This window comes from Seriola aureovittata, chromosome 9 (assembly GCF_021018895.1).
Source record: "Seriola aureovittata isolate HTS-2021-v1 ecotype China chromosome 9, ASM2101889v1, whole genome shotgun sequence".
Classification (NCBI taxonomy): Eukaryota; Metazoa; Chordata; class Actinopteri; order Carangiformes; family Carangidae; genus Seriola; species Seriola aureovittata.
In genome coordinates, this window is record NC_079372.1 from 21,822,981 (window position 1) to 21,844,465 (window position 21,485).

The window sequence follows — 21,485 nt, forward strand, 5'->3', positions numbered from 1 at the left end:
ATGGCCCTTTAAAAAGGTATTTCAACGGATGAAGAGGACCGGAGCAGTTAGGGCACAGAACAGGTAAGTTCAGTTTCTTTATTTTATACCCATCCGTAAATCGTGTTAATTCCTACAGTCTAGTTTCTAAATATAAACAAGGGTTTTAAACATAGACCTGCCAAACGCATATAACATCGGAATATTATATGGTTACCTATAATCATGTTATTAGCCTATGACTGATTAAGCTATAAAATGCAAACTTCTTAATTGTGATTATTCGGTTTCAAGAAGGAAAATTTCACAGTGACATACCGCTGCTATTATCACGAACATATAGTTGTGTGTATTTACACGTTAAGATTGTTTGATCTAGATAAAAACAGCTGTAAACAAATGACGATACGACGATACAGCTTTTACAGGCTTTTGCGTTTTTGCATATGCGCGTGCAGTTTCTGGCACGACACAGTGAAGATGGGTGATGCAGTGAAGGTGAGGGCCAGGTAATTGTGTTTATGCAGGACTGAGCAGAGATGCTCACAGGTCATTTTTTTGCAACTTCAAGTCTCAAGTCTTTCATCTGCTGCATCCGGTCTGCTTAGAGCACTACATTGCCATATCTAAGGGATTAAAAGCATCAAAGCATGAATTAATGGCTATTTGTCTTCAAACAAATGTAAATCCAACTTAAAAATCAAAAGGCCACTGATGCACCATGATGTGGTTTAAGCAGTTCAAACAAAAACACTGCGTTATCTTTCTTCATATTTATTTATCCAAACTAGCAGGCAAAAGGAAGAACAAAGGGATCATATTTCCTGCTCTGGTAAAAAAAAAAAAAAAAAAAAAAAAAACGCATGCCCATCCAGGTGCATGCTGGTCCTAAACCTGTCTACCTTCCTAAATAACCTCAAGCGCCCATAGTGTTACTGGAATAAACAAAATACTAGTGAGCCTATATGCTAAACATGCAAATAATATAAACAAACTGTTGAAAAAATAAAACTAATGAATTAAAAATAATCCAAACTCAGAGCAAATCAATTAATAATAGAAAACCCAACAAACAAACTGTCACACATGTCATCACCACTTTATCTATAAAGTTAGGCATGATAATAAGGGAGGGAATGACATTCAGCTTCAGCAGGATCCACAACAGTTTTCAACGACTGTATTTCCTCAAAAAGTGAAACATCTAAAAAAGCCTCTGACAAAGGAAAGAGATAAGACCAGAGCACAGGTGTCCTGGTCATGGGGACTACTGGCTCAAATACAGAGCGGCCAATTGCCTGTCAAAACATCCATAGAGTTTTAAAAATTCTCATCGGCTCCATCAGTGTCATTCGTGCGACCGTGATCCCAGCGGATCAGTCCAAGGCTGAAGTATTTCCCAGTCTGACGGTGGAGGTAATGCTGTTCTAGCTCTACTGAAACGGAAAACCCTGTGAGCAGCTAAAGGGCTTCAGCTTTTCTTCCCCTTCACTATGTAAGTAACTTGACGGGTTCATAATGTTACATGTCTGTTTTCATTAGTGACCTGCGACAGCCGGAAAAGGAGAGATAATTGATTTAATTGATTACACCTGTGGCTTTCCTGTTGTGACATGTCAGAAGCTCGGCCTTGAAGAGTACATGAAGAAAAATGCTCTGCTTTAGATAATATGCTTTTTTTTTTAAATTTATTTATTTTTTTTACAGAAAACAGTTTGTCATTTCACAGTAAGAATACAAAAAATGGGCAAAGAGGTGGGGCGTGTGTGGAGCGGAGACTTCTGTTCATGCCGGTTTGTGGCAAGCACTCACCCACCTGTCACTTAAAGCAGCTTGCCCTCAATTATACATAACTTTAAGCCTTAATTAAATTTAAATGGTGAGCTTTATAGACAAGTAGGATTTTAAAATCTATCCTTTGACTCACAGGAAGCCAGTGCGGTGATTTAAGGGCCGGTGTGATGTACTCCACTCTCTGGCAGCAGCATTCTGGATGAGCTGCAGCTGTCTGGTTGATTTTTTTTTTTTTTACTAAGACCTGTGAAGACATCATTACAATAGTCAAGCTAGCTGAAAATAAATGCATGAAAAGCATTTTTTTTTTCCTGTATCCAGACAGAAATCCTTTAATTCTTGAAATGTTTTTGAGATGGTGACAGGCTGATTTTTTTAATCGTCTTTATTGAACTTAAGGTCCAAGTCTATAAATACACCAAGATTTCTGGCTTGATTTTCTAGCCTATATTTTTGTGTCATGGAATCAACATGAGCACTGACTTTTAATCTTTCTTCTTTGTGGCCCAAAAGTTATTTGGTTCTTTAGGCTTTAATAGAGACCAAAACAGTTTTCTGTACCAGGCTGTAAACATGTTTATTTCTGCTGTAAAGCTGAGCGTTTTAACATGGGAGTCAATGGGGAGGCAGCCTCAAGTGGACATTCGAGGAACTGCAGTTTTCTGCACTTCCCTCTCGGCTTCGTTTTTCGGCCCCGGAGGTTGCAGCTAATCGTATATAGAACCACATTTCCCAGAATTCCCTTGAACCATATAAACTGCAATCAAATGAATTTTTGCGACCATATATTTAAGTAATTTTTCTATATTGACGCGTTTACATCACACTAACATCAAGCTGAAACAAAACTAATGTGTTAATAAATATGAAATATAGTTCTCTCACGCAGCCTCGTCCATATGACGAAACGGAAGTCGCCTCCTCTTTCTTTCCTCCATTAGGTGAGTGCGTGGTCACAGCGCGTTTTCTTCGGCTCTCCATAAAATAGTTAGATTTAAAGTTCTTAATTTGAAATCTTAAACCCCGATTTCACAAAGTAACACATTGTATTTGTTAATTTACAGATCGCAACCATGGGCCGCCGACCAGCCCGCTGGTAAGTCTTCTGCTTCATCGTTTGTGAACAGGGCCGGATCAGTCGCGCTCGGAGGAAAATGGCAGCGGCTCCGATTCGCACCATGTGCACAGTGCTGGCATGCCGGCAGGCCTCCTGACTCCCGGCCTGTGTATTATATCGTTAAAACAGCATCTTCTCGCTACTAACTATTAATGTTACCAGCACTGAGTGCCTCTCTTTATCGAGACTGTCGTGATGTCATGTCACTGATGCAAGACGCTAGCTGGTGGAGCTATTGGCAGCTAGCACAGTGCTCCCGCTAGCACGCCATTCCCAGACTTATCAACTTTTAACTTTACCTTGAAGACCTCAAATCGCTGTTCTTCAGGCTCCACGTGTCGTGCCTGGTTTTGGTTTAAATGCGCTTCTGTAACATTTTTTATCGGTTGGCGACGGTTACACACCTGTGACCAATCACCTCATCAGACTTGAGATTTATATCATTAGAGGTCTCTGAATCCCCTTTAGGATTTCTGTTGGTCCCTGAGACCCCTCTGAAAAACTGCCTCTAAAAAAAACTGCCTCTACCAATTCCTTCAAACAACAAATTTGTACTAGCCAATGAACTGACCCTACTGAGTATTGCCTGTGGAGTCAAAGGCCGGTATATTTTACTACTCTGTGCCATAGAGCTCCACTGTTGTCTAAAAACTATTCAGACACTTAAGTGAGTCACACTGCTCAGTCCTGGCATTAGCATCTGTCCCCGGTGTTTCAACAACTGTCTTTACTGTTCTCGATCGTAGTATTTTCTTCAACTAATCAACTGCAGAGTAGACAATCTGCTTCCTTAACATCATCATGCGCATGTCCAGTGTAACTCAATGGTTATGTGACGTTTTCAGGTGTGATACACACCAGACAATGAACTTGTCTGTGAAGTGGGACTGGCTAAAAACAACGCATATGTGTGTTTATTTTGCATAAAAAGCAGAGAAGTGAGATCTGATGACAAGTTGTCATGTGACACATTTTAATACCAGGTGTGAAGCTATGTACATAGAGCTGTTCACCTGTGATTGGATCACCGGAGATGTATGTTAATGCCATGTCTGAACAGGGCCACAAAAATCCTTCAGAAAGTATTACAGCAGCAGCAAAAGTGACTCTGTGCTTTGTATAGTTAAATTGATTCAATTTAACTTTTGTGTGTCTCCCACAGCTACCGCTACTGCAAGAACAAGCCCTACCCCAAGTCCCGCTTCTGCAGGGGTGTGCCTGGTAAGCTGTTCCTGCTCTTTAATCAGCATCAGTGTTGTCCTGATGATGTGCCAGCTGCCAGCTACCTGTCTGCACTGTTTGTTTTCTTTTCCTCAAGAGTAATTGACAGTATTCATAATAGTCTGCTGTTGATGATCCTGCAGCTTATTAAGCCGACTGGTCCTGCTGCAGTGCGGTTCCAGTGTGCAATGGTTGCAGACAGTGACTCTTTGGTTGTGTATGTCCTCAGCTGGGAGGTGCTGAGTGCTTTAAGGGACCACTGAGACAAAATAGTGTTGTTGATCCATTGAGTGATAATCGATAATCCACTGCCTCCCCCTGTGTGAATGTGTCCGATTTAACCAATATAGCAGAGATTTGATAAGTAATCCTCCTAATTAACGCTCTCAATTATGCAGTCTGTATCAGTCAATCTGTATTATGTAATCCTAAAGGAGAATTCATCAGCGGTTAATTCTTTTCTGTTACATTCTTCTTCTCTTGAATGTAGATCCCAAGATCAGGATCTTCGACTTGGGCAGGAAGAAGGCTAAGGTAGATGAGTTCCCCCTGTGCGGCCACATGGTCTCTGATGAGTACGAGCAGCTGTCTTCAGAAGGTGAGAAGTCAGACATATAGCTGTTAATGCATGAGTCCTGAAACGCAGGAACTGAGAAATCTGGTCAAGAAATCACCTATGAAAAAATATCAGCACATAAAATGAGTGTTATGGAAATATGAAACATATAAAAATGAATAGTCCACAATATTTGAAATTGTCCTTTAAATGCTGTCAATCCAAGCTGAAGTTGAGGCACTAATGTTTCACTTCTGATTGTGTGTAGCTCTGGAGGCTGCCCGTATCTGTGCTAACAAGTACATGGTGAAGACCTGCGGTAAGGATGGCTTCCACATCCGCATGCGGCTGCATCCCTTCCACGTCATCCGTATCAACAAAATGTTATCCTGTGCTGGAGCTGATAGGTGAGTCCGTTGTCTGTATGATGACGGTTTTTGCCGAGAGGGATTTTAAGGAGTTGTTGTACTGGGTTGTTTAAATGACTGAAGTGTTTGTGTTCCTGAAACTGTTTGAACCAAATCCAGATGATTTTAATACGGTCTGGTCGATCCTCATGTCTTCTTGTCTCCATCTTGTTTCTCAGGCTCCAGACTGGAATGCGCGGTGCTTTTGGTAAACCCCAGGGCACCGTGGCCCGTGTGCACATTGGTCAGGTGATCATGTCTGTGCGCACCAAGGCCCAGAACAAGGAGCACGTGGTCGAGGCTCTGCGCAGAGCCAAGTTCAAGTTCCCTGGACGCCAGAAGGTAAAGGAGCACAGCACCAGTCTCAACACTCTTACACACTTAGATAGCAAAGCTCTGCAGCTTATTAAGCCGACTGGTCCTGCTGCAGTGCGGTTCCAGTGTGCAATGGTTGCAGACAGTGACTCTTTGGTTGTGTATGTCCTCAGCTGGGAGGTGCTGAGTGCTTTAAGGGACCACTGAGACAAAACCTTTAACAGGATTTTATACCACTCAGCCGTTTAAAGATGTTTTGTTTTTTTTCGTAACGCGCTTTTTGCGCCTGAATTGACTTCTATCATTGTCGCCCTCAGATCCACATCTCCAAGAAGTATGGCTTCACCAAGTTCAACGCCTGCGACTTCGATGACATGATGGCTGAGAAGCGTCTGATCTCTGACGGCTGTGGGGTGAAGTACATCCCCAGCAACGGCCCTCTGTCCCGCTGGAAGGCCCTTCACGCCATCTAGGCTTTGAAACAGACAAACAATAAAAGTGGGTTTGATTACAAAAGTGATGGCTTTGATTTTGACTTTATTTCACAGGATTTCAGGCAACTTATTCAGTGTCTGATACAGTCAGTGTCTCGGGTGTCAGGGTCTTGAGCTGAGCAGTTTTATGACCATTTTTTCCTAATACTTTGTAGGTAGAGTGCAGGTAAGGGTTTCACCACAAACTGCACTTATTAATGTCTTAACTATCAAACAGCAGATGGATAAGACACTGCAAACATTCAATTAAATGATATCAGGCTTTGTTACAATAACATTACTAGAGTGATCCATGTTAGCCTTTGCCATGTGTGAGATATCAGTTCTGCATCAGATTAACCAAATAGATAATTGGGAAACATCTGAACTCAAATCCGTGAACAACACTGCAGCAAACTACGGATGACATGAGTCTGCTTTCAGCCATGCTGCTTCAGAAGAGTAGAAACCCTATAGTGGTCAGATCATAGAAATAAAAAGCTCAAGTTGTTGGTTAAATGGATACTGAAACAGATGGTTATAGTTGGTATTTTAGCCTTCAGACTTCATGGTCTGTTTGTACCACAACGCTTAGTGCTTTTTCAGGTAATTGCATTTTTTCAAATATTAAACTGAAAGCAAAAGTTGACCCGTGGGCACAAAGTTTTTAAAACTCAAAAAATGCATAACACAGTAAATGGAGGCTACTTGTGTAAAACAGGTATGACATGATTTCCATCTCAGCCTTAAAGGTCCAGCTGCTGCTGGTCAGTTTTGTTTAAAACTTATTTAAAAAAAGAATACGTTCCAAAACACTGGATGCGGGTACAACGAGGTTCATCCCCTTAAAATGTCACATCATGTATTTTTCTATAATGTTAAATATTAATGTAACAAGTCTAAATTTAAAAACATCCTTGGGTCTTTTATTCTCAGTTAAGTCTCAGCTGATCTGCTTCAAAACCATGTGGATGTGGTTTGATCAGATTTGTTTTGATGGTTGCCTGGTAACACAAAGAAGTAAATGCAACACGATGACGAAGAGAGGACTCTCTGCTCCAGACTTCCCCTCACCTACACTTGTCGGCTCAGCGGGTGTGTTCCTAGGAAGTCTGTCCCTTTGACAGCTGACCCCACTGTTGACTGGAGGGGGGGGGCTGCGGATGGACATGTAATACCGCGGTGTCGCCAGCTGCCTCCTTTCACCTGCCTGGGAGGACGCATCCAGTGGGAGGTTCTCGCTCACCACAACAGTTCAGCTCCTCACCCATCAAGCACTTGGTGGTTCATGTTTTGCTTTAGGGTAGAAAAATAAAATAAAAACTTTACCTGAAGATTAAAGAACAACTGTAACAACAATAAAAGCCTAAACAACCTCTAAAGTTTGCTTTATCTTGACTTTGGCGCCATCAGCTGGTGTATCTTGTGTATTGTTGCTCTGGTTCATCTCACAGATCACAGCTGGATGTTTGACTGCTTTTAATAGAAAATGAAATGTATCCTTTAAAAATCGCTTTAACCCTCATTTTCTGTTTGTGTTAATGGAAACCAGAATCACAAACCAGACTTGATGTTTTATCAGCTTGATACTTAATGATGAGAACTGATAAACACCAGTTTGTGATGATTCAGAAATCTGCTGCAGACAAATGACCACATCACATCTGTTTGAAGTCTCGGGGACATCAGCTGTAAAATCTGGTTTAAAAACAAAGGATTTTCATATCCTCCATATCTGTGTTTGATGCTGACTTTTACTTGAGAACTTTTGACACATCTCCCAAAGCCCAAAGAAGACTAGTTCATTTCTGTCATTGGGGTTTTATAACAGTTTGCTGATAATCTAACAGGAAGTTTGCATCTTAAACATGAATCATAAGGGGATAACATACATTACATAAAATATCCATACATTAAATACACTAGTATTTAGCTATTTCTGTGATTAAAAACCCTGTAGTACAGATAAAAACTAAAATAACATGGTAGTGTGTGAATTAAGAGTTGGAAATGAGCAATTTAATGTAAAAAAATCAGCAATATAGAACATGATATCTGAGCATGTCCTCCTGCAATAAGAGGAACCATATAACTAAGAGATTAAACTTAAGAGACACCACCCTGTCTCTCTTCCTCACCTCGCCTCCTCTCGCCTCTTCTTCACGCCCATGACTCAGAACTGCACCTTTGGTGGAGAGAAAAACAAACCAGGTGCAAAGTTACACAAAAACTAAAATACTGTACACTACAAACACGTAACTGCATTGCTCAGTTTAAAAACTGCAGCTTTCTACCTGGTAACATACTGAGTGACACACTTTCTTTGGGGTTGAGGAGAAAAGAGTTAATAGAGAAACAAGGAAACATTAAAATGTCTTCATAGTATAATTTCTCAACTATAATATTGTTTATTGTCTGTCATTTTGAAAGTGTGTAGACCTCTAATTCACCTAATAACTGAGTGTTATCTACTTGTGACAGCTGTTTTTCTTAACTTATTTCAGACTGGATGCAGCACAGTTGGTTTATTTTGTTTTTTTTCTCACAGAGCAAGTGAAGTGAAAAGTGATATTCTGACTCTCTCACCGTTTCCTCTGAATCCTGCAGTTAGACATGGAAGTCCCTCCCACAGGAAACATGGCTGGGCCAGCTTCAGGTTTCACAGGAGACGAGGCGGTAAAAAACAAACTAACCTTGCGAGTCGAACAACTAACAAGCTGGTAAGTTACTGTTGCTTCAGTTTCACTTACTTTTATTCTTTTAAAGACTGAGACAAGGATATAACTCTTACTGGGGAATGTGACTTGTAACCTGAGATGTCTGTATGTCAGTGTATCTGTGTGTTTTTTTTGACGGAGGGTTTGTAGAAGTCATAAGTCCTCTGCTTCGAAGGGACAGTTTATGCAGGAAGCAGGTATTAATATAGTTATGTTGTTAACAAGAGATAATGTTTGGTTGAGTAAACTTGCCACAAGTGCTGTCGGAAAACAGAAGTGTAAACAGAAACTGTAAAACTCACAGCTGAATGATGAATTTCCCATGTATACACATATATATATACATGACGTCATGTTTGCTTTAGGCAACTCTGAATATGAGCAGAGCAGCATCTGCCACAGTCTCCATTTTCATGTTAATGTGTGATTGAGACTTTGTGACATGAAAGGATCTGTTGTATGTCTGAGTGTCTGTGTGGTGGGATAATAGAAGTACAGACCAGAGGCAGCAGTCGTGGGCTTTTATTGTGACGGTTGTGTTTACTTTAAGCTGATTCTAAAGACTAATGAATAAAACACGACCATTAAAATAACATTTAAAAATAACTCAAAATAGTTTTTTTTGTCTTCTCATGACAGTCCTATCAAAATGAAAAATAAATTATGCAAAACTTTCACATTAGTCACATGACTCTTAATGCTATTTTTAGGACTTACGAACAGCTGTGCCTGTATCAAGTGATCCAAAAACAGCACCAGTGCAGCAGACAAGATATGTTGTATTAACTAGCTTTTTCAGGTGCTAGTATTTTTGAACTTTGGGTAGAGCCAAACTAGCTGTTTACCCCTGGTAGATAAGCTAAACTAATCACTGCCAGGCTCAAGCACCATACTTTACACCCAGATATGAAAGTGGTACTGACCTTCTTATCTAACTCAACAAGAGGCAATATAATGTATTTTCCCCAAATGTCAAATTTAACACATAATAAGAACATGTGTTGGCCCTCCAGACTGAGCTCATGAAACTGTGGCTGTTTGGGGAAATCATCAACAATGTTTAAGAACAGGAACAGGAAGCTCCTCTGTGAATACTGCGTCAAACAGGAGATCAGACAGAGAGGACTGAGAGTTTACAGAGGAAGGGTCGAGGTCTACACTTCACAAACAAAACCAAATGTTATCTCATTGATCTTCTGGCTCTCTTTGTTGCACCACGTGGACTTTATGTAGCCGCAAGGGTTTCGTTGGTTTATCATGTGATTCTTTTGAAGCTCTTGTATTCTTGCTAGTAAAAAAAAAGCTAAGCTAAATAAGCTAAATTTAACACTATGTTGATTTTACTCTTCAGTTAATGTTTCCATTAATCATGGTTGCCTGATTTGACCACAAAGACAGGGCTGACCCCTCAGACAGGAGTGTGTGGGCACCATGGATGTATTAAGAGAGCTGGACAGAGCCTTGCTGCCAATTTAAGTATTTTGTGACAGTTAGGTAAATTTTGGACCCAGATCCAAACACAGGACTTAGTTGAGTGTTGGCATGGTATTTATTAGGAAATGGTGGATATGTAAGGTAAAAGGGATCACTGAAGCACAGGAGAGAACCAGAGAAAGGGAAAACACAAGAGATAACTCAAATAGATACTAGGAGACCTAGAGAGTTGTTACCTCTGAAACAGGCTGAACAATCTGGCGACGAGTGATTGCTGTCAGGTGTGGAGGTGCGCCAGGAGCCAGGAAAGGTAGACACACCCACAGAGAGAGAGAGAAGGGGGCAATATTGTTTAACAACAGGGATAATTGACTCTCTCTTTAGGGAGATATTCATAGTGATGTACTCAGCTGCTCACACGAGAAGTACCACGAATGGTTGATAGATTAATCTTGGTTTAATTTATACTTCTGGGCACTTTGCAGGTGATGCACACAGAACACCTTTCAACTATGATTGTATGCATTATGCAAACTGCAGTAGGACTGAGTGTAAACAGAGTGTGTATTCACAGTCACGGCTGCTTCTGCAGTTTTTTGGATTTACTCAAACTGTGATTAAAACCTGACTGTTACTGTCTTTGCCTCCCAGAGGTGACTGTCTCCTGTCTCTGAGCCATGAGGTCGTCTTCTCTCCTCCTACTCTCCTTCCTCATGGGTGTGAGGGATGTTCAAGGGGGCTCGGACTTTAGAGTGTGTGCCTTCAACCTCCAACACTTTGGGGATTCAAAGTCCAAGAAGAGCGATGTCATGGAGACTCTCACCAGGGTAGGAAAGAGACAGATACTTTGATATTTGACCTCTGTCTCGAACAGCAACATCAAACATATCAGCCCTCACATTCTGTGTAATCATTTGGTATGTGCAAAGAAATACCGTAAGTGACCCCCCGGGACAAACTGAAAGCAAGGCTGTATAGAGTGCCGCAAACCTGAAAAGAAGTTAGCATTTTAGCTCCTCTGGTTCCCTCGTCCCGAGGTCTATTGGCGTTTTGAATGGATTTTTGGTTGGATGACTGAAATAAGGTCTGTGAATTACACAAGCTCAAGACGTTTTCACATTTTTTCTGTTTCATTTCAAATCACCTTTTCATTCTCTATCTGTTGTTCCAGATCATCACTCGCTGTGATGTGTGTTTGCTTCAGGAAGTGAGAGACAGTAAAGGTAAAGCTTTACCACAGCTGCTTACACAACTTAACAGGTGATTAATCACACACACACACACACACACACACAAACACGCACATGGAAAAACAGTTGACTCAAACAACAGTATTAACTGTTGTATTTCCCTGTGTCTCTTTAATATTCAGCAATGACTCTGTTCATAAGTATGATGCAGTGGCCAGTGAGCGGCTGGGCAGGTCTGAATCATACCAGGAGCAGTATGTGTTCGTTTACAGGTGAGCTGAACTGTCTGTGTCTACAGTTGTGCCACTTTGCAGCTGGATGCACCACGATGTTACGAAACAGCTTCAGTACAGACAGTAATGTTGAGGTTGTACTGTGTCTGTCTGAATGTGTGCAGGACCGATACGGTGACAGTCTCTGGCCAGTATCAGTATCCAGACATTCGACCAGGAGATGTTGATGCTTTCTCCAGAGAGCCTTTTGTTGTCCGCTTCAAAGCCCCCAGGACAAGTCAGTCTTCTCACACTCAGGTTTCTCCACCTAAGAAAATGAAAAGCACAGTGCCGTTTAGACATTAACACCTGCATCCTTTCTCTCTCCCACCCCATCTGTATATTCAGCAATAAAGGAGTTTGTCCTCATACCTCAGCACACCACTCCAACCAACACCACTAAGGAGCTTGATGCACTGTATGATGTTTTGCAAGATGTGAGAAAGATGTGGAAAACTGAGGTGAGAGAACTGTATACCACAGTTTCAAAGTTCAGTCAGTTAAGATTTCGTAACCACGTGTGTTGTTGTTGTTGTGTTGTTGTTGTGTGTGTGTGTGTGTGTGTGTTTGATCAGAATGTGATCCTTCTTGGGGACTTCAACGCTGACTGTGGCTACCTCGCTAAGAAGAACAGGAAGAACGTGCGTCTGATTACAGAGAAGTCCCTCGTTTGGCTCATTGAAGATAAAACTGACACCACTGTGCGATCGTCCACATCGTGCACCTACGACAGGTGAGCTCACTCTCCTTAAAGGGACAGTTCGATAGTGATAGATGTTTGATGTGGGGTTGTGTGAGGTGCTTCTCTATAGTCAGCGTTTTACCTGCAGTAGATTAAGATGACTCAGTGTGCTCCCACTTTGGAGAAGCAGCAGGAAGCTGAGTGATGCACTGCTGGGGAGGGGGTCATCCACAGGAACAAGTGTATGCTTTACTTTTTTTTTTTTTTTCACCACTTTACCTTGTCGTCAAACAGCCCTTGCCTTTGGAACTACAGCGTTTCAATCGTTGAATTACCGTATTCATATGCACAAGTAGGACTAGTTCAAAGGTTCACAAGCTGTGGTTCAAAAGGAAAAGGCGGTTTGACAGCAAGATAAAGCAGTGAAAATATTCAAAAATAAAATGTACACTTCAACTGATACTAGCTTTCTTCTGTGGGCATTTTTTAAAATAGTGGATAAAACTTGTTTTCGCGGATGGCCCCACCCACAGCATCACCCTGCTCAGCCTCTGTACCGGTACTCCCGGCTCTGGCCACAGCATCACGCTAATGGTCACACTTTATAATCAATACTGATCGATAAACATCAGGTCCTGTCGAATGTTTTTCAATGATGTGCTTGGTAACTGTCAGTCATAATTAAAATTTAATAAACAGAGCCAAGTTTTTGCTTCAAATGGAAAATACACCATCTGGTTTTACAAGTCCACACAGTTTATTCAAAACATTTATTTGTACTGATGTAAATGTCAACTGTGCAAATTCGCTTGTTACGGTTCACTAAAGTTGATGTACCTGGGTTCAGCGAGCAAAACTAGCATCTTCACTGACATGAATTTATTTCACAGCAAATTTATGTTTTAAATTCTGATGTGACCGGACCTTAACTCATGCCTTCATATTTTCAACGACAGTGAAATGTTATTAAGTCTGTCCATTCTGTGTGTTACAACAGGATTGTTGTGCATGGGGAAACATTTGCCAGAGCAATTGTGCCTCTTTCGGCCAAACCATTTAACTTCCAATCAGAATACGAACTCACGGAGGATCAGGTAACAGACTTCATCTTTTCATAGCTGTGTCCCAATTCATGGGCCGCATCCTCTGGAGAACACGGTCCACGAATTTTGGCTTGGCCTTCGCGGTCGATGATGGTGACGAAGGCCAAACCAAAATGAGATGGTCTGGCCTGTGGAGGATTTTTGCTAACAGTTGTATTGATAGCTGTTGAACTGATGAGAACTGAGGGCTCGTGCACTTTTAAACGTAATCCTCGGGCTTTCTCTCACTGTTGTTTGCTGCTACATTATTTTCATTACCAGCATGCAATGAATCTTGGGATAGGTTAGGATCCTCCCATTGGCTCCTTCATTGCCCTGGAAACGAAAGACAAATTTCACAACCGCATTTGAAGGAGCCTCCAAAATAGGACAGCCTTGTCATGCCGCTGTGACGCAATCAGTCTTCAGTTTCAGCTGCTGAAGGATGTGGCTCTCGAATTGGGACACAGCTAATGAAACCCTAATTCTGTTCTATGAATCAATTCCATGTGTGCTGAGGTTTTCAAAGTTTCTTCTGTGGTTTCTGCTCAGGCGCTGGAGGTCAGTGACCACTATCCGGTGGAGGTCCTGCTGAAGGTCGATAAGTCAAGAGTGTTCAATGGTGCAACGTCTTTGGCATTAACTGGCACAAATCATAAAACATCTCAATTAAAGTTCTTTTCTTGGTTCGTCCTCAGCCATCTTGTCTTGCAAGTGTTAGCACGGTAGATTCATGATAAACCTGTGCAGATTTTTCTCAGGACAAGCTTACTTCATGAACTGCTGAAAACTTTAGGATGCGTGAAGTCCAACCTGCCAAGTATCACCAGCAATACTCCACATAGAGGGCCGTCCATGTTGGATTCAGGTTTAGGGTAAAAAACCCAGAAAATGACGGAACTGTTGACCTGTACCTTTATGTATTTGACCATATTGTACATTAATTTATCTATCAATATGTGTATCTAGATGAAAATGACAGTAAAGTTAGAAATCTGTTCACTTAATTTAGTTCATTTGCTCTCTCAGTTTAGGAAAATTACGCCCTTTTATTAATTCCCTCAAATTGATCCAAGGTAAAGTGGATAGGGCACATTATTAGGGAGAACATTCGCAGTATCATCAAAAGATTTACTGGAAATCCTGTAAATTACATTTGCGGGATATCAAAGAAAATGCACTACTGCTGAAAACCAGAAGTACAGATTATCTTCTGTATGACGGAAAGAACTACATACTGTCAATGTAATGAAAGTCATTAAGCCATTAAGCTGGAAGAACAGATGAAGTAATTCAAGTGAACAGAACTGATGCACTGAAATGAGTAAATGGAGCTCATGAATCACTAATGTGATGGAACAATTTATTAAGTAAATTCTCTGTTAAATGATGCTATAATCTTGGGGTGGGGGGGGTGATGCCTTATATACAGTACAAGCAATGCACTTTGTAAATGAGATTTTGTTTGATTCTGTTATTCTTTGAAGAATAAATGGAGTTATTTTTCCTCCCTCTCTGTTTTCTTTTAAATTTAACTTAAATTTAATTAAACTTTATAATGATGAACACAGTCTATTGTGAAAAGGGAAGGAGGCAACGTAAAATCAGGAGCTGTTGTTAAATCAAGTTGTTAAAACTTACCAACAAATTTAACAAACAACAAAGTCTTCAACTACGATTCACGATAAAGTCAAGGAGTTTTTAAACCTTGCTTCTTGAGTTCACCCCAAGTGAACTCTGATTGGATCTTTACAGGGAGGCCTCCATTTTGTAGCCAGAAAGCTAACAAACACTGGCAGACCCGCTAACAGCCGAAGAGGCAGATGGAGGGAGAGAGAGTGAGGATAAGTGAGGGAAGATCAGCAGATATAAATCGCTCAGTCATCTGCTTTGGACTTCTCATGACGATATTCATAAACTGGAATACTTTTATAAGGAACCTCTTTGATTTTTATGATTTGTGGACCCTTATGGACTGAAGGAATAAAAATAACAGGAATGGAGAGAATCCGAGTTCTACATGTCTAAATAGTAGGCATCCACCACGCCCTGCTGGTACACTGCTGCTAGATATTAACATAGCTGACATTAGCGCAAAATGAACTGAATATTTGAATTTTATAAACTATAACTGATCTAACGAGGTACAGCCTGTATATAATGACAAACATTTACTCTGTCAGAACACGTTCAGAACCATCTACTGGGCCCATACATGGGCTAGTGGGCTGTATGAGGATACACAAACAGGACATGTCGACTAGCTTAGCAACATAACATAGTTCAGTTCTCTGTAGCAGACTGTGTTGCAGTTGTACTTTATTTTAGAAGAATATCTGATGCTGTGAGCATTTCTAGTCCTCAAATATGAGACAACCTATACTTTTTCTGACCTAATTTCTAGAGAAAATACCGTCTTATATTCAGGTTAATGCTGCAGTATTGGGAAAGCTATAGAGAAATGCAGCAAGCTAAGCTACAGCAACATGACAAAAGTAGTTTACAACATAAGAAGCTACTTTTCCCCTCCAAAACCAGTTTGGCAACAAAAACAAACAAACAAAAAACATGTGCTCCATATATTATCAAAAGCAGGTGTCAAACGTGTGTGAATGTTCATTTGTGTGGTGTGGGTGTGTGTGTGTGTGTGGTGGGGGGCACGTCTGTATCTGTCCTCAGATGACTTGAATTCTTCTCTAATTCTTGTGTGATAGGTTTGTACATGTCTTCCCCTGTGTGTTCACCAGCGCTGTATCTCTGCAGTTGCTGCTGAAGACAACGTACATATTTGAAGAATTAAGCTGCCAAAGCTTCTCCTCTATCAACAATGGATGCAATAGCACTGTGTGATAGATAAGGTGTCGCTTGTAATGATGAACCCTCAGTTCATAGAAGCATTTTAGCATTTGACAGCTGCAGGAGGGAACTGCTTTCACCACCAGTGTCACCAGACAGAGTTAGAGACTAGCTGGTGGAATATACTGTACATATTATTATTGCAAGTTTAAGTTTTGCAAGTTCATGTCACATTCTTTCTTCCCCTCTGTGGTTGTTGTTTTTTTGAGGGGGAAGAAAGAAGTGGTATATGTTTCTTCTTTTTCTCTATTTAATCATCTCAAGTTAAATTTGCTTCTTGTGACTAATCCATCACAAGATGAGGAAAGAAGTCAAACAGTATAGCTGAACGTTTTTCAGCTTTGTTGTGTCTTAAATAGCAATGTTTCCTCCTCTTTTCATTAGATGATGGGCAGGTGATATTTGTCGAAGGTGCTGATTTTGGATGATATGATTGGGCCACATGTTCTTACAAGAAGCCTCTCATGCCTCTCCTCGAAAATGTCAGTTGTTCACGTCTCAAGCAGAGCTGCTGACAGGTACAACCCAAATGTTTCAGATGCAAACATACATACATAAAAAACATACAATATACTTAATAAACCCATCTCTTTTTGCACACTTCATACTATACTTATACTTTGTATTGTAGAGTTAATTCTAAATGGATAATAATTCCTCCACAATGACAAAGTGAAAACATTCTTAGTTTTTATTTATTTAACATTAAAAACTGAAATCTCTTGTTTAGGCCTACTCATTAAAAGGCTTCAGGTGACCCCAGATTTCATATGCTCCACTATATGCCAGGGCTGGGCATTTTCAGTAATTTCATTATTCGAATACTTTCATTACCTTATGAACGAGTACTTGGTTACTCGCAAATTATATATGTTTTTTTGTTTGTTTTTTTTTACCGTAAAAAACGAAATATGGGAGGTCCGTGTCCGATTGGAAACACAATCAGAATGTTAAGCTTGTGTTTCTAGCTGGACAAGGACCACGCCTACTGTTTGACTGTCAGAGAACATGATATTTAAGTTTAGCGCCACATATCTTGAACTGCACGTTATTGTTGTCTCGTCTTTTTTTTTTTTAATCAAAGTATTTCCCTACATCACTTTCCCTAAACCAAGGCTGCCATAGTGCACGTAAAGCTACCTGAGTTGAAGTAGTGCAGCCAAAAACAACACGTGCGCAGGTGCGCGAGTAGTGAAACGCTACTCGAATAATGAAGTCAGCAACGAGCTCGTACCCATCCCTACTATACACACGTTTCACTATGAACAATGCGTGTGAGTGTTTGAGGACTCCTGTGATGGTACCTGTACCAAGAAAACACTCCTGTCGTACCTTCTTGTCATGGCGGGGGTGACATCATCACTGCTGTTTCTCCTCGAGGTATGTTTTCCTATTCAGTGAAATATTAATGAACAGATGAAATAATTGAATTACTGAGATAAACCAATTATTGTCATTTACCACAATGCATATCTACATACACACAGTTTCACAAAGAGAGTAACAAACATACCTTTGTGGAAGTGCTTCCATTTATTTTTAGAGCTATAATAAAAAACAAATGAAAAATGTCTTAATCAACAATCATCCATTAAACCATGATAAAATTTTCTTTGACTGCACAAAGATCTTACCTGACAGACATTTTTTGTTTTTCCAGACAAAAAAAGCAGCAACGCAAATCACTAAAAGAAGCACTACAGCGCAGATCAAAATTACTGTCTCTTTTAAACTCTTTTCTCCACATTCAGCATCACTTGCAGCAGTTCCTGGTTTTATCAGAAGGTTTTCTGATTCACATCTGGAATGATAGAAAGACGTTTTTACTTTATAAATGTATAGAAACTTCAAAGTCACTGCAGTTGTGAGAAACCAGATGTGTCCATGTCTGATGTGAAGGTTCACTTACTGTGTGTGTGGTTCACAAGATGTAAATGTCCCATCTGAAAATGTTGCATCTCTGCAGTCAGAGCACACAGTGTCTTTGGAGGCTGTTCCTGTACAAGAACAAATGATGCACATGTTGAAAGTAGTTACTAGTGTACACATCATATGATGACAGGGTCAGTGTGATATGACATCACTACATTTCATCAGACTGTCTGATTTCCACTCAGCTGATTTTTATTATATTTGAGATTTTTGAATCCAACACTTGAAAATCAAAACATTCAATAATAGTTTTCTTTGTTTCAGTTCCCAAAATGACAATTCATCCTTTAATATTTGGGGTTTGATGAAATGTTGTAGTGCAACTCTTTTCTCATAAGAGCAGAACAAGATGGATTTTAATTCACTATAAAGGAGAAATCACATCAGCTTCATAAACAAAGCAACTACTGTTTGACACGACACTGAAACTATCCAAATGTTATTAGCTTCAGTGCTTCATGCAGATATTTAAGCATCAGATATTTATGCTTATATGATCAGTAAACAACTTGACCATCAAGAAGTTACATAAACTACATTTTAACACTTGGAAACTTTTGTCCTTCGGACAGTTTAACATCCATGTTATCTTTCCTTAATATCATATCAATAATTCAAGCTTATTACCATGATAGTTTTGAATCAGGACCTTCAGTGTTTGAATCACGTACCTCATTAAAAATAAGGTGTATCAGATAAAGAGGGCTTAAGTTGTTATTTCACATATTGAATCAACATTTAGAAAGACACAAGACGTGGCTGGAAGAACCATGTTAGTTAGTTGGACACACAATTTTCACACCATTTCTCAGGAGCAATTTGAATAGAGCCAATGTTAAAGCCAAGCTGGGGCATCTCTGACATCTTGGACGTTTACAGCTTTTTTGTATTTTTGTTCCTTTACATGAACTGCAGCTTGTAACTAACCAGCTTTTTTACTCAGTCCAGTCGGTCGATCATCCAAAAGTTACAGACTGACTGAGTGACTCAACTGACCTGCTCCAAGATGAGACTTTTATAAAATTATACCTACAGTATGATCTTAAAGTCAGAACAAGAAAACCAACCTGTTTGACTGATGTATTGACCTGGTTGACATCTTGTGTGTTTCTCTGCTGCCACACAGCTGTTCATTGTAAAGTCAGTACAGTAGAATCCTTCCAGTGGTTCACAAACTCTGTCTGATGTTGTTGTACATGAACTCCTCATCTTCAGACCAGAACCTGTCAACACACATAGAGATTATACACGTAGATAAGAAACTTCTATTGTGTTTGATATACTAAAGAATAACTAGCAATTTATTTAAGATGATCTTTAGGTGCCTCCCATTTCTCTTCACCATCTTCGAGATGTTTCTACACTCCCATCCACTGTGTTACTGCCTGGATATTGTTTTCATATCCATAACTACAATACATGCTGCTTTTTATAAAGACTCTATGTACAAGTGAGCTGTTTGCAGTATTTACTCTGACAGACACTTTTCATTATTCATTTCTACTTTGCTGCTTCTCTGTACTGTACTCACTCCTTGCTACATAATGCACCTCTAAGCTGCTGCACTGTTGATTACTGCCGTGACTTATTATCTTATTGTCGTTTTTACTGAATGAATTGATAGCATATATTTTATTATAACCATGCCCTTGGCCATCATTGGAGACTTGGCTCTTAAATGATTTAAAAATTAATCAAAATTTCTGCATCTTCACAGTAACGCTGTCTTTAAACAGTTGTCTCTTCACATTGTGGTATTTGCGGTAATATTCTTACTTACTGATTTTAAAACAGGTTTAGTCACAAGTTTCTACTAATTACGAGAAGATAGCAACAAAAATCTACCTGGATCACAGTTTGTGCAGCGAAAACATTGTTTAAGTCCAGTGGGATGATTCATGAAGGTTCCTTCTATGCAGGACATACAGGAGGTACTTCTGGACTTTGAGCAATCTGTTTTAACTCTATTTCCTGTTGAAAAGAAAACCAACAATTTAATTTCATGCAGTATTTTTCTATCGACTGAAAATGTGTTAATCTTGAAGGTAAGTTTAGTCAAAGTGACTTGCACTGATGTCTACTACAGTTTCATTTATCATTCAGTTGGATCTTACCAGCTGGACACTTAGGACAGCATTCATCTCCTATCTGATACTCTGCTGGACGACATGTCAGGGTATTTCCTCTGAAGACTCTGATCATAAGTATCTGTGAAGAATGAGACAAAGTTTTAACAGATATATAATCATATATCTTCAGTCTAGGGCTGGGTGATATGAAAAAACATCTTATCACGATAATGTTTTTCATATCAGTTGATATCGATATATATCACGATATAAACCAAATCACTATTTCTGTCAAGCTTAAAGGTTCCTTTTTACTCTTGAGTGAGATGTGAAGATATCATAAGGTTCATTTTGGTTTAAATATTGTTTTCTGTCAGAAGTTGAACATGATAAATATACTGTAGAACATTATACACCTGTCTTTCAAATAAATAAAATAGCTATCTATCTATATATATAAAAACAAAAAAAAACTAAAGTCTAAATTGTGACCAGTGAAAAGCGTCTGGGACCGTAAAGTCTTGCATTGTGCGTGCTCGAGAGGATGGCACTGCTTCAGATGGTAAAAAAAGATTCGTGGTATTAACTGTCTTTGTGGGAACATGCTTTCGACGGTTTGCAGTGCACGCTACTCTGCTTCTTATCGGACCTTAATTAGCCAAAGTGTCTCCACACTACCGAATTCCTCTGACCCTTCTTTTCAAAGAAGTCCTCGTCTCTTGAGCCTTGGGTTGTTTCCGTTGGGGTGTCTTCTTTGGTAACGCTGTCTCTCGAGTTTTTCGTTAACATTTTCTGCCGTAACTTTCTCTTTTATCTCACTCCTAAAGTAGGAGGTGTGCACGGCTGCGGCAGCCCAAACATTAGCACGTGTGCCGGCTACTGCTCCGACGCTCTGTGCTGTGTGCGTCAACCTAACCTGACGTGGCTGTAAATATATTCCAGCCACGTGATTGGTTCGGCTGAGCGCTATTCTCATTTATTTTGGCTGTTCGTGTTTTCTCTCAAAACATGGATGAATGAGTTCTATCGACGTTGTATCGACCATGTCTTATATTTTTATCGAGAAAAAGTTATTTCGCGATAATTGTCTGTATCGTTTTATCGCCCAGCCCTACTTCAGTCAGTTTAGATATATTTAAATCAGTTTTAAAGCTGTGTGTTCAAACAGTTAATAAATGCTCCATAATGCACTGTAAGATTGTTACAAGCCAATTAAAAATTATATGATGTTTGTTCTTTATCATAAAATATTTTAAACCCCAATTTATTGAGGCTTTGTCCATGTGCATTTATCACTTAAATGTTTGTTACTAACTATAAAATTACAACCAATTAAAACCCCAATTAACATGTATGTCCATCTTTCCCTCTATTTACATTTATAAGAGT

At 39.9% G+C, this 21,485-nt stretch overlaps 3 protein-coding genes and 2 non-coding genes across 6 annotated transcripts; 4 read left to right on the plus strand and 1 right to left on the minus strand.

Annotated features, from left to right (window-relative positions):
- The first annotated feature begins 2,837 nt into the window (after positions 1–2,837).
- On the plus strand, positions 2,838–5,909 carry rpl10 (ribosomal protein L10). Its single transcript, XM_056385814.1, has 6 exons — positions 2,838–2,869; positions 4,053–4,111; positions 4,602–4,709; positions 4,936–5,074; positions 5,254–5,416; positions 5,707–5,909. The coding sequence occupies exons 1-6, from the start codon at positions 2,847–2,849 to the stop codon at positions 5,860–5,862; spliced, it is 648 nt and encodes a 215-aa protein (XP_056241789.1). The 5' UTR covers positions 2,838–2,846; the 3' UTR covers positions 5,863–5,909.
- LOC130175595 (small nucleolar RNA SNORA70) lies at positions 4,249–4,381 on the plus strand. Its single transcript, XR_008828765.1, has one exon. It is a non-coding gene; the product is annotated as a small nucleolar RNA SNORA70 (small nucleolar RNA).
- On the plus strand, positions 5,471–5,603 carry LOC130175596 (small nucleolar RNA SNORA70). The gene has a single exon (XR_008828766.1). It is a non-coding gene; the product is annotated as a small nucleolar RNA SNORA70 (small nucleolar RNA).
- A 2,566-nt stretch (positions 5,910–8,475) lies between the features above and the next one.
- dnase1l1 (deoxyribonuclease I-like 1) lies at positions 8,476–14,746 on the plus strand. Its single transcript, XM_056384853.1, has 9 exons — positions 8,476–8,582; positions 10,665–10,840; positions 11,185–11,273; positions 11,386–11,475; positions 11,601–11,713; positions 11,824–11,936; positions 12,051–12,208; positions 13,155–13,251; positions 13,792–14,746. Exons 2-9 carry the CDS (start codon positions 10,691–10,693, stop codon positions 13,966–13,968), a joined length of 987 nt encoding a protein of 328 aa, XP_056240828.1. The 5' UTR covers positions 8,476–8,582; positions 10,665–10,690; the 3' UTR covers positions 13,969–14,746.
- LOC130174712 (tumor necrosis factor receptor superfamily member 14-like) lies at positions 11,608–21,005 on the minus strand. Of its 2 annotated transcripts, none has more exons than XM_056384855.1 (9): positions 20,775–21,005; positions 20,142–20,235; positions 19,873–19,998; positions 19,095–19,250; positions 18,005–18,092; positions 17,730–17,896; positions 17,609–17,640; positions 17,400–17,485; positions 11,608–11,743 (listed from the first exon to the last, which is right to left on the minus strand). In XM_056384855.1, exons 1-8 carry the CDS (start codon positions 20,883–20,885, stop codon positions 17,435–17,437), a joined length of 825 nt encoding a protein of 274 aa, XP_056240830.1. In that variant the 5' UTR covers positions 20,886–21,005; the 3' UTR covers positions 11,608–11,743; positions 17,400–17,434. The 2 variants fall into 2 exon arrangements, with proteins under 2 accessions (XP_056240830.1, XP_056240829.1); XM_056384854.1 differs by having other exon boundaries at positions 11,612–11,743; positions 17,428–17,485.
- Positions 21,006–21,485: the final 480 nt, after the last annotated feature.